The 12,793-nt window shown below is 46.4% G+C and overlaps 1 protein-coding gene and 1 long non-coding RNA gene across 7 annotated transcripts in view; both read left to right on the top strand.

The window, feature by feature from the left end:
* The first annotated feature begins 338 nt into the window (after positions 1-338).
* Positions 339-12,793, top strand: part of LOC309535407 — a 50,692-nt gene continuing 38,237 nt past the window's right edge. Inside the window, exon 1 of the long non-coding RNA XR_014221251.1 lies at positions 339-375. This is a non-coding gene — a long non-coding RNA (uncharacterized lncRNA). The remainder of the gene's footprint in view (positions 376-12,793) is intronic.
* Positions 1,299-12,793, top strand: part of LANCL1 (LanC like glutathione S-transferase 1) — a 31,352-nt gene continuing 19,857 nt past the window's right edge. For 2 of the 6 annotated variants that reach the window (XM_082228220.1, XM_082228219.1), the window contains exons 1-2: positions 1,299-1,425; positions 11,458-11,555. In XM_082228220.1, the coding sequence (XP_082084346.1) occupies positions 11,475-11,555 (81 nt within the window). In that variant the 5' untranslated portion in view covers positions 1,299-1,425; positions 11,458-11,474. Of the gene's footprint in view, positions 1,426-8,055; positions 8,184-11,214; positions 11,236-11,457; positions 11,556-12,793 lie in introns of those variants that run through there. The other 4 variants (XM_082228216.1, XM_082228217.1, XM_082228218.1 and 1 more) reach the window with 4 other exon arrangements.

The raw sequence follows: 12,793 nt of genomic DNA on the forward strand, positions 1-12,793 counted from the left end.
GTGATACTGGGACACAGGTGGCGCTGTGGGTAAAACCTCAGTGCCTAGGGCTTGCCGATCGTATGGTCGGCGGTTCGAATCCCCGCGGCGGGGTGAGCTCCCGTCTTTCGGCCCCAGCTCCTGCCCACCTAGCAGTTCGAAAGCACTCTTAAGTGCAAGTAGATAAATAGGTACCGCTTTATAGCGGGAAGGTAAACAGCGTTTCCGTGTGCTGCGCTGGTGCTGGCTCACCAGAGCAGCTTCGTCACGCTGGTCACGTGACCCGGAAGTGTCCTCGGATGGCACCGGCTCACGGCCTCTAGAGCGAGATGAGCATGCAACCCTAGAGTTGGACACAACTGGCCCGTATGGGCAGGGGTACCTTTACCTTTAACAGTGATACTGATGTAGAATATAATGTATCTATTTTCATCTGAGGAATGTAGGAGGGTAGGTCATGCACTGGACTTAGCTCTAGATTTTGAAACTTCCTTGTGAGTTTACTTGTTTGTAGCAAAGGTAAGTAGGAAGGCATTGTCCTTTCTCACCTGCACCATATATTTTATCCAGCGGCTATTGGGAAGTTGTTGCATCCTTGACAACTCTCTGTTTGCTAATAGCATTAGTTACAAACATTGGCATCATTTTAAATTGTGATTGTTGTCTTTTTAAGATAAAACAGTTTGAAAGCTGTGTTGGTCTTTTTACTGACGGAATCTATAGAGATATCTTTGTATAGGAAATAATAGATGTTCTCGATTGCTTAGGAAATTACACATCATTCTAAAGTAGCTGGACACCAAAAATAATACTTATGACTCATTTTTAGTTTGTCAATAACTCTTCTGGAGCTACTTTTCAGACTGTAAAATAGTAATCCACTTTTGTTTATTAGTATTTTGCTATCATATCCGCACAATATTTGACTTTATCTGTTCTGAACTTTCTATTTTAAATGGTTCACTGGGGTTCTTCTGCTTTTATTTTTGTTGTGTTGTGTTTTTTCACTTTGGTCTATTGTTTGCAGTGTTTAGATATTATATAGATATAATAAACTTTCCCCAAATTTAAAAAACAATGAATTTAATAACAAAATAAAAAATATGTATCTTCATCAGCTTTCAGGCTTCCCATAGGCAACTGGTCGGCCACATAATACTTGACTAATCAGGCTCTTCTTATTTTCATATCTTCTCTCATGCCAATTGGAAAAATATAAATATTGGAAAAATACAGCAACTGAGGTTTTAAAGGAGAATTATGATTTGTAGGCTCCATTGGGTAGGTGTAACAGAACAGAAACTATCTGCATGAAAAGGCTGACAAGCAAAGAGCAAATTGGCCAGCATTCCGTGGCAGTTGGGTCATGCTGGCTAGCTGTGGTCCATGGCTCCTTTGCCAAGATCTTTTTCAACTGGCTGCTGCTGCATCAACACCAAGAAATAGGTAAGTGACAACATACTGTGAATTAAAGTGGCTGTCCCTCAATGGAGTTTAACCACCCTTGTACCCACAGCATAAGGATGGATTTTTCTCTTGCTCTTTCAGCATCTATTTTAAGGTGTGGAGCACCAATCCCTACTGGTTAAGGGTGGGAACCAAGATGGGTTCATTTTGATTGTGGATGAATTAGTCCAGGGAAAAATTATGAGATCACCATATATATTGTGCTGTGCACATATGATGAGTGGGTTGGAGAGAAAGAAGATTTGAAGTAGCATTTTCACCAGTTTGGTATACTTGAGAGGCAAATAAGAAAGACTTGGAAAAAAGGGGAGGGGTGTGGATTTACATTGGGGTATGTGAGGATAAATCCCTTGTACCATGTGAAGACAGCTGATCCGTTTAAGATCTGGTAAAGATGAAGAAAGGGTTATATTCAACTGTCATACTTGGCATTGATTTCTACTTAAATCAATGGATTTTAGTTAGTCATGTCATGATGTGATATCAGTTCACCTGGTTTTAAATGAGATCTTCATTTGATTCAAGGACAATCCATGGCAACTAAATGCAACATGTGCCACATCACTTGCATGCACATATTTTACAATGGATAGGGGGAAAAATTCTGCCTTAGCCACAGTGGGCCCAAACAGTTGGAGAAAGTATTGGATTTTGGAACTGCACAGGTGCAGTCAGTACTGTGACTCACAAAAGATAAATATATTACAGCTCCCTCCCTCCCTTTGTGTGTGAGAGTGGGGGGGGGGTGCTTCCACATTACACATTTAGTGTGGAATTGTTGCACTTTGTTCACTCGCCATTTACTGGGCAGCTATATGGTGCCATCATCAAATTGTTGATCACCTGTGATTTCCTTGTGTTCTTGTCATCTGTTGTGAAAGAACAGCATTGTGGCACAAAACCGGCAGATATAAAATGCCCTAGCTCTACTCTTTGGTCTTTTAAACCAGGTGTGTTTTTGAAGTGTGCTGTGATGTATTGTCAAGTGTCAAATGTTCTTTTTAGGGGAGCCCTCAAAGCCCCAGAGCACTTTCTTACTTCCAAGTCTGCGTAGAAGATTCCTAATCTCCGAAAGATTTAGGGATCCCTCTCACCACAGGCTTTAGCTCTGTTAATAATCTGATTCTATTTTGCTGATGTGCCATTGGGCTTTTTCACCCAGAACTACCCAAACCTCCTTCTTTCCACTCTTTAGTCCTTTTAGCTCTCTTATAGGTGTTTCCTGAATTATGCACCTCCCTGGGTTCTATCCCAAATGCCTGGTTGTTTTCTTCTCCCACCTCCTTCCATTGTTTTTGTGCCATCTCCACCCCCTGCCACTATCATCACTTTGCTACACCTGCACTTTGACCTTTCCAGTGAGTGTCATTTTATTTCTGTATTCTTGTTTTCTAGCAATTAATGCTAGATGGGATTTTTTAAAAAACACGTTTGTGAAATACTGTGTAGAAGCGATAATTATTTTTTTTATACTGTGTAGAAGTAATAATTATTTTTTAAAATATATTGTTTTCAAGAAACAAAACCCTGACCTTCTGGTCACTACCATTGTTGCAGCATTGCTTGTTTGCCCCTAAAAGTCTTTCTAACATTTTAAAGTGTTTGGCACTTTAAAGGCAAATATTTACTCATTGTTGTTAAATAATGACATCATTGGTTCTTCTTTTCTTAAAATGACTGATTTTTAAAAATGGGATGGGAAATAGTGCGCTCAGAGAATTTTATCTTTCCCATCCATATAGCCATGTTATACCCACAAGTGCAACAGAACAAGGCATTGTGAAAAAGTACTATACTTGAAGAGTGTGGAAAGTCACTTGTAATTCTGGTTGCAGCTTACAGAACAACAATGTCTGGGTACTGCTAGGAGCCAGCTGTCTCTTGATACCTGGATATCACACTCAGCTGAGTTGAAATATTAGATAAAAAAGGGAATGAGTGAAAAAAGAGACATGTAGGGCATAAATGGCTTGAGGCGGCACAATTTTCCCCATATCTAATGCTTCAAAACCAAGACAATTCAGAAGAGCTTCAGTGCTGAATACACCACTTGAAACAAAGGGTTGCCTTCCAAGTTTCTCATACTTGCAGCTGAGTCATTGAAATTAGGAACATTGGCACCTGCCTTATACCAAGCCAGAGCAATGGTCCATCTAGCCCACTGTTATCCACTGCTAGCACATTTGCAAAGCTAAGCAGGGTTTGGTATGGTTTCAGATTGGATGGGGGGACCGTGTGTTGAGATTCCTGCATTAGAGGGGATTGGACTAGATGACCCTCAGGGTCCCTTCCAACTCTACCATTCTTTGATTCTATGATTCTACTCAAACTGGTAGTGGCTGTCTAGGGTTTCAGGCAGGAGTCTTTTCCCAGCCCCACCTGGAAACACTAGGGATCCAACTCGATACCTTCCAAGATGCAAAGCAGGTGCTACAGTCTTTCCCCTAATTTAGCTACAGTAATATCTCTGGTTACCAACCGACCTCCTTACGCACGTTTCGGGTTATGAGCTCCACTAACCCGGAAGTAGATGCTCCTGGTTGCAAACTTTGCCTCGAGATGCGAGCAGAAGTGGCGTGCCAGAGGTGCACGTGCAGCGGGAGGCCCCATTAGCGAAATAGAGCCTCAGGTTAAGAATGGTTTCGAGTTGAGAACGGACCTCTGGAATGAATTAAGTTCGTAACCAGAGGTACCACTGTATTGGACTAACTTAGGTCCATTTATTTCAATGGGTTTACTCTGAGTAGAACTTAGATCAGGTATATGAAGACGAGCAGCAAAGTCAGTCCTCAGGGAATGTGCAGGTGACCTTGGAACGGACAGCTCACGGAAGAACCCCGACCAAACCCAAGAGGAGGCGTGTAGTGGTGATAGGGGATTCCCTACTGAGGGGAACAGAAGCAGTGATCTGTGGGCCTGACAAGATGTCTCGGGAAGTGTGCTGTCTCCCCGGGGCTAAGATCCAAGATGTAACTGAACGACTGCAAGGAATCATAAAACCCTCTGACGAATACCCCTTCCTCTTGGTTCATGTGGGAACCAATGACACTGCAAGCAATAGCCTCCAGAAGATCAAAAGAGACTACGAGGCTCTCGGCAGGAAATTGAAGCAACTAAATGCACAAATTGTCATCTCGTCTGTCCTCCCAGTTGAACGACGTGGCCCAGGGAGAGAGGGGAAAATAGTGGAAGTGAACAGCTGGCTTCGCAAATGGTGTAAACAGGAACCGTTTGGATTCTTAGATCACGGACTGCAGTTTCTTGAAGATGGACTTCTGGCAAGTGATGGGCTGCACCTCACAACGGTTGGGAGAAATGTTTTTGCCAAAAATCTCAGAAACCTCATCAGGAGGGCTTTAAACTGACTAATGTGGGGGAGGGAGACAGTGCTCCTGAAGGTAGGAGTCTATCAATTAATGAAGATGATCATCCAAATGTCATAGACCAAATGGAGCAAACAGCACGCGGACCTAGTGGTGGGAGGAAAAAATCCTTAAATAAGAGACACGGGGGAATGATTAATGGACTTCAATGTCTCTACACTAATGCGCAAAGCATGGGAAATAAACAAGATGAGCTTGAGCTCTTGGTACAGCAAACTAAATATGACATAATAGGCATCACTGAAACCTGGTGGGATAAGTCCCACGATTGGAATGTAATAATGGGGGGATACAATCTATTTCAGAGAAACAGACCAGACAAGAAAGGAGGAGGAGTGGCGTTATATGTCAGGGATGTGTATACCTGTGAAGAGATCCAAGATTTAGAACCTCAAAGCCAAAGTGAGAGCATTTGGGTCAAAATTAAGGGAGAGAAGAATAACAGAGACCTCATTGTGGGAGTTTACTATAGATCCCCAAGCCAAACGGAGGACATAGATGATGCCTTCCTGGAACAGATGGCCAAGCATGCAAAAGGAAGGGAGATAGTAGTAATGGGGGACTTCAATTACCCGGATATTTGTTGGACGTCAAACTCAGCCAAGAGCATAAGGTCAAACAGATTCCTCACTGGCCTTGCAGACAACTTCATTGTCCAGAAAGTGGGAGAAGCAACAATAGGAACAGCCATTTTAGATCTGGTCCTAACCAATGTTGATGACCTGGTTAGTGGGGTAGATGTGGAAGGATCATTAGGCGCGAGTGATCATGCTCTTCTGAGGTTTACTATACAGCGGAAAGGAGCAGCCAAGCATACTAGGACTCAATTTCTTGACTTTAAGAAAGCCGACTTCATAAAACTTAGGGAAGTGCTGGGTGAGATCCCATGGACAGCAATACTAAAAGGAAAGGGAGTTCATGAGGGCTGGGAGTTTGTTAAGAGGGAGATAGTAAAAGCACAACGACAGGCAATACCAATGAGACGGAAACGTGGAAGGTGCCTAAAGAAGCCAGGGTGGCTATCTAAAGAACTTTTAACTGAATTAAGATTAAAAAAGGATGTGTACAAAAAATGGAAAAGGGGGGAAACCACCAAAGAGGAATTCAAACAAATAGCCAGCACGTGTAGACACAAAGTCAGAAAAGCTAAAGCACAGAATGAACTCAGGCTTGCTAGAGAGGTTAAAAGCAACAAAAAAGGCTTTTATGGGTATGTTCGTAGCAAAAGGAAGAACAAAGAAACAGTGGGGTCACTCAGAGGAGAAGATGGTGAAATGCAAACAGGGGACACAGAAAGGGCTGAACTCCTCAATGCCTTCTTTGCCTCAGTCTTCTCCGATAAAGAAAACAATGCCCGACCTGAAGAATTTGGAGCAAATGATTCAGCAAAGGAAACACAGCCCAGAATAACTAAGGAGATAGTACAAGAATATTTGGCTAGTTTAGATGTATTCAAGTCTCCAGGGCCAGATGAACTCCATCCAAGAGTATTAAAAGAACTGGCAGATGTGATCTCAGAACCACTGGCAGTCATCTTTGAGAATTCCTGGAGAACAGGCGAAGTCCCGGCAGACTGGAGGAGGGCAAATGTTGTCCCTATTTTCAAAAAGGGGAAAAGAGAGGACCCAAATAATTACCGCCCAGTCAGTCTGACATCAATACCAGGGGAGATTCTGGAGCGGATCATTAAGCAAACAGTCTGTGAGCACCTAGAAAGGAATGCTGTGATCACCAATAGTCAGCATGGATTTCTGAAAAATAAGTCATGTCAGACTAACCTGATCTCGTTTTTTGACAGAATTACAAGCCTGGTAGATGAAGGGAACGCAGTGGATGTAGCCTACCTTGATTTCAGCAAGGCATTTGACAAGGTGCCCCATGATATTCTTGTAAAGAAGCTGGTAAAATGCGGTCTTGACTCTGCTACCACTCAGTGGATTTGTAACTGGCTGACTGCCCGAACCCAAAGGGTGCTCATCAATGGTTCCTCTTCATCCTGGAGAAGAGTGACTAGTGGGGTGCCACAGGGTTCTGTCTTGGGCCCGGTCTTATTCAACATCTTTATCAACGACTTGGATGATGGACTCAAGGGCATCCTGATCAAATTTGCAGATGACACCAAACTGGGAGGGGTGGCTAACACCCCAGAGGACAGGATCACACTTCAAAACGACCTTGACAGCTTAGAGAACTGGGCCAAAACAAACAAGATGAATTTTAACAGGGAGAAATGTAAAGTATTGCACTTGGGCAAAAAAAATGAGAGGCACAAATACAAGATGGGTGACACCTGGCTTGAGAGCAGTACATGTGAAAAGGATCTAGGAGTCTTGGTTGACCACAAACTTGACATGAGCCAACAGTGTGACGCGGCAGCTAAAAAGCCAATGCAATTCTGGGCTGCATCAATAGGAGTATAGCATCTAGATCAAGGGAAGTAATAGTGCCACTGTATTCTGCTCTGGTCAGACCACACCTGGAGTACTGTGTCCAGTTCTGGGCACCACAATTCAAGAAGGACACTGACAAACTGGAACGTGTCCAGAGGAGGGCAACCAAAATGGTCAAAGGTCTGGAAACGATGCCTTATGAGGAACGGCTAAGGGAGCTGGGCATGTTTAGCCTGGAGAAGAGGAGGTTAAGGGGTGATATGATAGCCATGTTCAAATATATAAAAGGATGTCACATAGAGGAGGGAGAAAGGTTGTTTTCTGCTGCTCCAGAGAAGCGGACACGGAGCAATGGATCCAAACTACAAGAAAGAAGATTCCACCTAAACATTCGGAAGAACTTCCTGACAGTAAGAGCTGTTCGACAGTGGAATTTGCTGCCAAGGAGTGTGGTGGAGTCTCCTACTTTGGAGGTCTTTAAGCAGAGGCTTGACAACCATATGTCAGGAGTGCTCTGATGGTGTTTCCTGCTTGGCAGGGGGTTGGACTCGATGGCCCTTGTGGTCTCTTCCAACTCTATGATTCTATGATTCTATGATTCTAGATACAATCCAGAATCAGTTGATTTATTCTGCTTTCGTCAGATCACATCTGGAATACTGTGTCCAGTTCTTGGTGCCGTAAATGTGGACTCTCCTTTAGTGGAGGTTGGATGGCCATCTGTCATGTATGATCTAGTTCAGATTCCCGCATTGCAGGGGGTTGGACTAGATGACCTTTGGAGTTCCTTCCAACTCTACAGTTCTATAGTTCTATGATTCTACCACTTCACACATGACTGAGAACCCCCTGACAGACATCATTCTGAGTGCCCCTTAACAGCTAGCACAGCAGTCTTATCTTGGCACCGAGGTTCTGGCAGCTGTCCCAATTTCAGGCAGCTACACTGGATCTGCTGCAGGAAGTACGTACGCAATCTCTTTGAAAATACCAATAATGCACATCCAGCTTTAATCCAAGTACATGACATGGAAGGTTATTTGTATAAATCAGCAGCAGAGCTGAAGTATAGTGATCTGAGCTCAACAACTGCAGAAGAGCAAATGCCCAGGACATTTTTAACCTCAGCCAGAGCAGTTGAGGTTCTAAACCAGGGTGATCCAAATAGCAGCGCTCAAAATAAAGTGATGCTAGTTAATAATATAGAATCATAGAACTGAAGAGCAAGAAGAGACCCTGGGGGTCATCTAGTTCATCCCCCTGCAATGCAGGAATCTCAACTAAAGCATCAGTGGCAGATGGCCAGCCAATCTCTAACCTCCAGTGAAGGAGAGTCCACAGTTATGTGCTCCTAAACTGGTTCAGTCATCTTTTATTTCTGCCAGAATAATTGAGCTTTTGTGAAATTTGCTCCAGAGAAGTGGTGAAGGGAGAAACTATGTAATATAGTAAGAAACTGTGAATATATGCACGAGGTAAGTGTATATGGGGTGGTTTATCTGAGCAGAGATCTTGAAAATGTGGCACATAGCTGCACAGGGCACAGAAACAATGATCCTCATCACCAAAGCAATTTTCAGACATTCTCTTCAGTTCTACAGCTCATGGAACACCAATAGCCAACACAGCAGACTGCACAAGGCTCCAATGTACACAGTGTCACACCAATCTACACATGAAACCATTCCCTCCTTCCCGTTTCTCTGAGAGAAAACACTGCTGAACACATACAGGCAATGGGAATTATCCATTGCAAGTTGAATATTCCCTGAAGGAGAAAAGAACAGGGCAGCCTTTATTTACCTGAGTTCCTTGTGTGTACTGAAGGAGTGATTCTTAGAAAACAACAATCCTACAGCCTGTTTTCTTCAGTTTTATATACAGCTTCAGACCAGGCCAAAGGAAGAGCTCTCCTTCCACTTAGCATGCTATTCCTCAGATCTGATAGATCTCTGATGTGTGCTGAGGAAACAATATAAGCTAAATACTACTTCAACCTTCGGGCCTGAGATGGAAAAAATTCCAGTTGAATTATTTTCTGAGCAATCCCCAGGTAGCCCACAGGGCCTGCCAGTGAACCAGGGGTGGGCCAGTTTTAGGGGTTTGGGGTTTTTACCTCCTGGTCACTTGTCAGAAAACTGTGTGTAAAAGCCATAATTTTGGATTGGTTGCCAGGTTTTATTTTAGCTTTCTGTAAAACTGTCATGGTTCGAGAAAAAAATCACCAGCAGGAATTTTACTTGCTGCACAAATCCATTCAAATACAGTAAACAGCCCATATCACTGAGCTCAGCCCAGGGTGACATTTCACAAGCTATGAGAGTAAGAGACTGCAGGTACTCTGCAGCGCTCTCTTTCTCTCTTTCCATACAGACACGCACAAATTATACTGAGCCAAGTGTGGCAGGATGGGTGGCGCTGGACTGGTAGGGGCCGTTATGAAGTTTCTTCATTCACCTGCTTCCATGCACAGGTTCTTCATTCCATACTGGAAGCATAAGCCGAGCCCACTGTATGCGCCAGCTCCAGCCACAGCCAGTCAACAGAAAGGGTTTGCCACAAGGTCTGCTCCTGAGGCCGTCCACCAGGCTCTTTCCCCAGCCGGACCCAGGCTTATAGGTAGAATGGTAACAGAAACAAGATGGACTGCGCTCTTCCGGGGGAGACCTTTCCTGGGCCAGCAGGCAGCTCAGATAAAATGTCACTGCTTCTGATCTTATAGTGGGGCTTGGGTATGGTGCAACCAGCCCCAGCCCCAAGCCCAACAGACAGAAGCTCACACCAGCAGAAATATCCCCCACCAACAAGAGTCCATTTGCCTGCCAAAAGGCAGCCTGGCAGGCAGATTAGGACCTGACAGGCATAACCTTTAAAAGGGATGGGGCATGTCATAGGCTGCTGGATCACATCCTCCAAAGCCTGCTTGGAACCTGATCGTGCCACACAAGAACACGACACACACAATGGACTGATATCCATCTGGGAAAATCAAGCCAGCTGCTAGGGGTCAAGGCCCCTTTGGCCCCCTCAGTAAAATATTTGAGGGGGCTGCCCCCCCCCAGTTGATGGACACAGACATTCAAATGGTGTATGTGCACCACATCTTGTGATCCATCCCCATATGTACAATGGGCCTCCCCCCCCCCCATTTTATTCAAGCTGGCACCCCGACCACCATGTGTGTTCTAGCACCAGGTTATATGGGCTGGAGTGGGTTTGTTATCCCACTGTAACTGCATAGTCCTCTACACATGTAAACTCAGAAATAAGGCTGTGACTCCCTGGTAAGCAGGGCCATGTTATTTCGCACCTCCCAAAAGAACCCAAAATTTGCTAACTTCAATTTTCCAAAAACAGATGTCTTGTAGAAAAAATGAAAAGCACAAAACACTGGAACTGCTAACTGTAGTTTAAATGGCAAGAATACAACAATATTTGATTGTGTACAAAATCTTGGATTGTCTACAAAAGAAAACCTTTTAGCACACAAAGCATTTTTAATAATCTTGTGAAGTGCCATGTTAGAATTTAAGTCTCTTAAATATCTCAAGTCACAATCTCACTTTGGGCGTCATTTCCTTGGTCAGGTGCAGCTGATCTAGTGGTCGAGCCCCCCCCCTTCTGCCGCCCCTTTGCGGAGGGAAAAGACAAGGTGGCAGCGCCCAGCCTTTGGCCCAGGGCAGCGGGCCGAGCGCCTCTTCTGCTCGGGGGAAGCCTGGCGGGCTTCGCGGGGCCTCGGGCTTCCGAGCCGGGGGCGGGGGCGGGGAGGCTTACGAGGCCTGCGACCAACCACCGCAGCCAAGGAGCGCCCCTCGGCCTCCCAGCGAAGCCGCCCGCCTGCCGCGCTCCTTGGCGGCCTTCGCGTGCCGCGCTGCCGGCTTTCCTTTTCGCGGCGCCTGTCGGTTTAAGAGGCCGGGGCGGGGCGGCGGAGACGCGCGAGGTGCGGCGCGGCGATTGGGCCGGAGAGGCGCTTCGGGGCGCGCGGGGGGGGGGCGTCGTCTCCGGGCGGGCGCGGGGTGAGCGCGGGGCTCCCGGCGGGAGGGGCAGCGCTGCCTCCGGCTCCCCCCCCCATGGCAGCGCGGCGGCTCTCCGGCTGCTCCGCGCCAGCCCCGGCGGCGGCCTTCCTGCTGCGCAGAGCGGTTTCCGGAGCGGGGCCCGAGGCTCGTCCGTCGGCTGGTGCGCCGCCCTGCGCCTGGACCTAGACCTAGATGCGTGTGTCTTTCTGTCTTCCCTGGCAGGTTTGCCGGCTGGCGCCATGGCCCAGAGGGCCTTCCCGAACCCTTTCGCAGACTACGAGCAGTCCCTGGCCACGGGATACTTCGACTCTGCGGGGAGGGTGAGTTTTGGTGGTGCTTTAAAGCTTCGCTCCTTACAGTAATCTGTGGCGGGGAAACAAGGCGGAAGAGGTGGTTTGTGTGGTGCTTGAGAGGGTCACAGAACTGCCAAGCTGGAAGGGGCCCCCAGGGTCTTCTAGTCCAGCCCCCTTGCAGTGCAGGAGGATCTTGCCCAACGCTGTGCCCACTGAGCTACGTGCAACACTTCGATTCAGGATTAGCAATAACCGACCTGATCTAATCCTGAAGCCTCTTTTGTTGTCTTATTTTGAATACTGCCCCCTCAGATAGTAATTTCTAACCACCTCACTTTTTGTTTCATCAATAGAGTCACAAGGTGCTTGGTTTCTAACTAGAAATGGAAACCTGTCATTTTACCTTCCAGAACCACCTGCCCTGTCCTCAGGGCCGACCCACGCCTGAAGCAAGAGAGGTGACTGCCTCGGGCGGCAGGACCCACAAGGGCAGCAGATCCAGCCTCCCGGGAATGGCTGCTGGTGCTGCCTTGGAGGCTGGCTCTTCTGCCCCCTGAGCATCCGCCATGCCGGCCTCCTGGCGAAGAGGAGGAGCTGCTTGTCTCCCCCCACCCTCGTTCCCAGGGTAGATTTTCACTCCCCTCTTCTTCCTTGTTGTTGGGAAGGGGTGCCATTTTCTGGTTTTCCTCAGGTGCCATCATGTCCTGAGCTGGCCCTGCCTGTCCACCACCACCATTCGGTTCCTCTCTCAAAAGTACCGGTGCTGATCACTCCATTACAGATCCACTAGTGAGGGGGAAATGTGTGTCCCTTAGGGACTGGCAGGCAAGAGTTTTCAAGCTGCTGGGAGGTTTTGCACATCAAGAAGAAAGGCTCTGTCAGATGCATGAGTTAAGCTCAAAAGACCTCTTTGGCTAATGAAGCCTTGGCTCCTGGATCAGAGAAATGGTGTGCTTTAATAGTTCTAAAGGGGTGACGCAAAGGCATCGGGGAAAAAGAAACCAGGTTACCTGCTGAGTCTCAACATTGAGGATTGGAGCCACTGACTTGATTGCTCTTTAAAGACTAAGGAGTGGTGGGTTTGAACTATTCCTCCTGCCCCGTAAGTATGTCGGCATGTGCCAACCTGTATGTGTGCACATGTTTGCTTACAACGAAAAGGAGGAGTCAAAGGGAAAGTTCTGGTTTCCCAGTGAAGTGCTCAAAGCCCCTTTATCTAAGCCAGGCTTCCTCAACCTCCAAATGTTTTTGGCCTACAACTCCCA

Source organism: Podarcis vaucheri (genome assembly GCF_965113315.1).
Source record: "Podarcis vaucheri genome assembly, chromosome: 1".
Taxonomy (NCBI): domain Eukaryota; kingdom Metazoa; phylum Chordata; class Lepidosauria; order Squamata; family Lacertidae; genus Podarcis; species Podarcis vaucheri.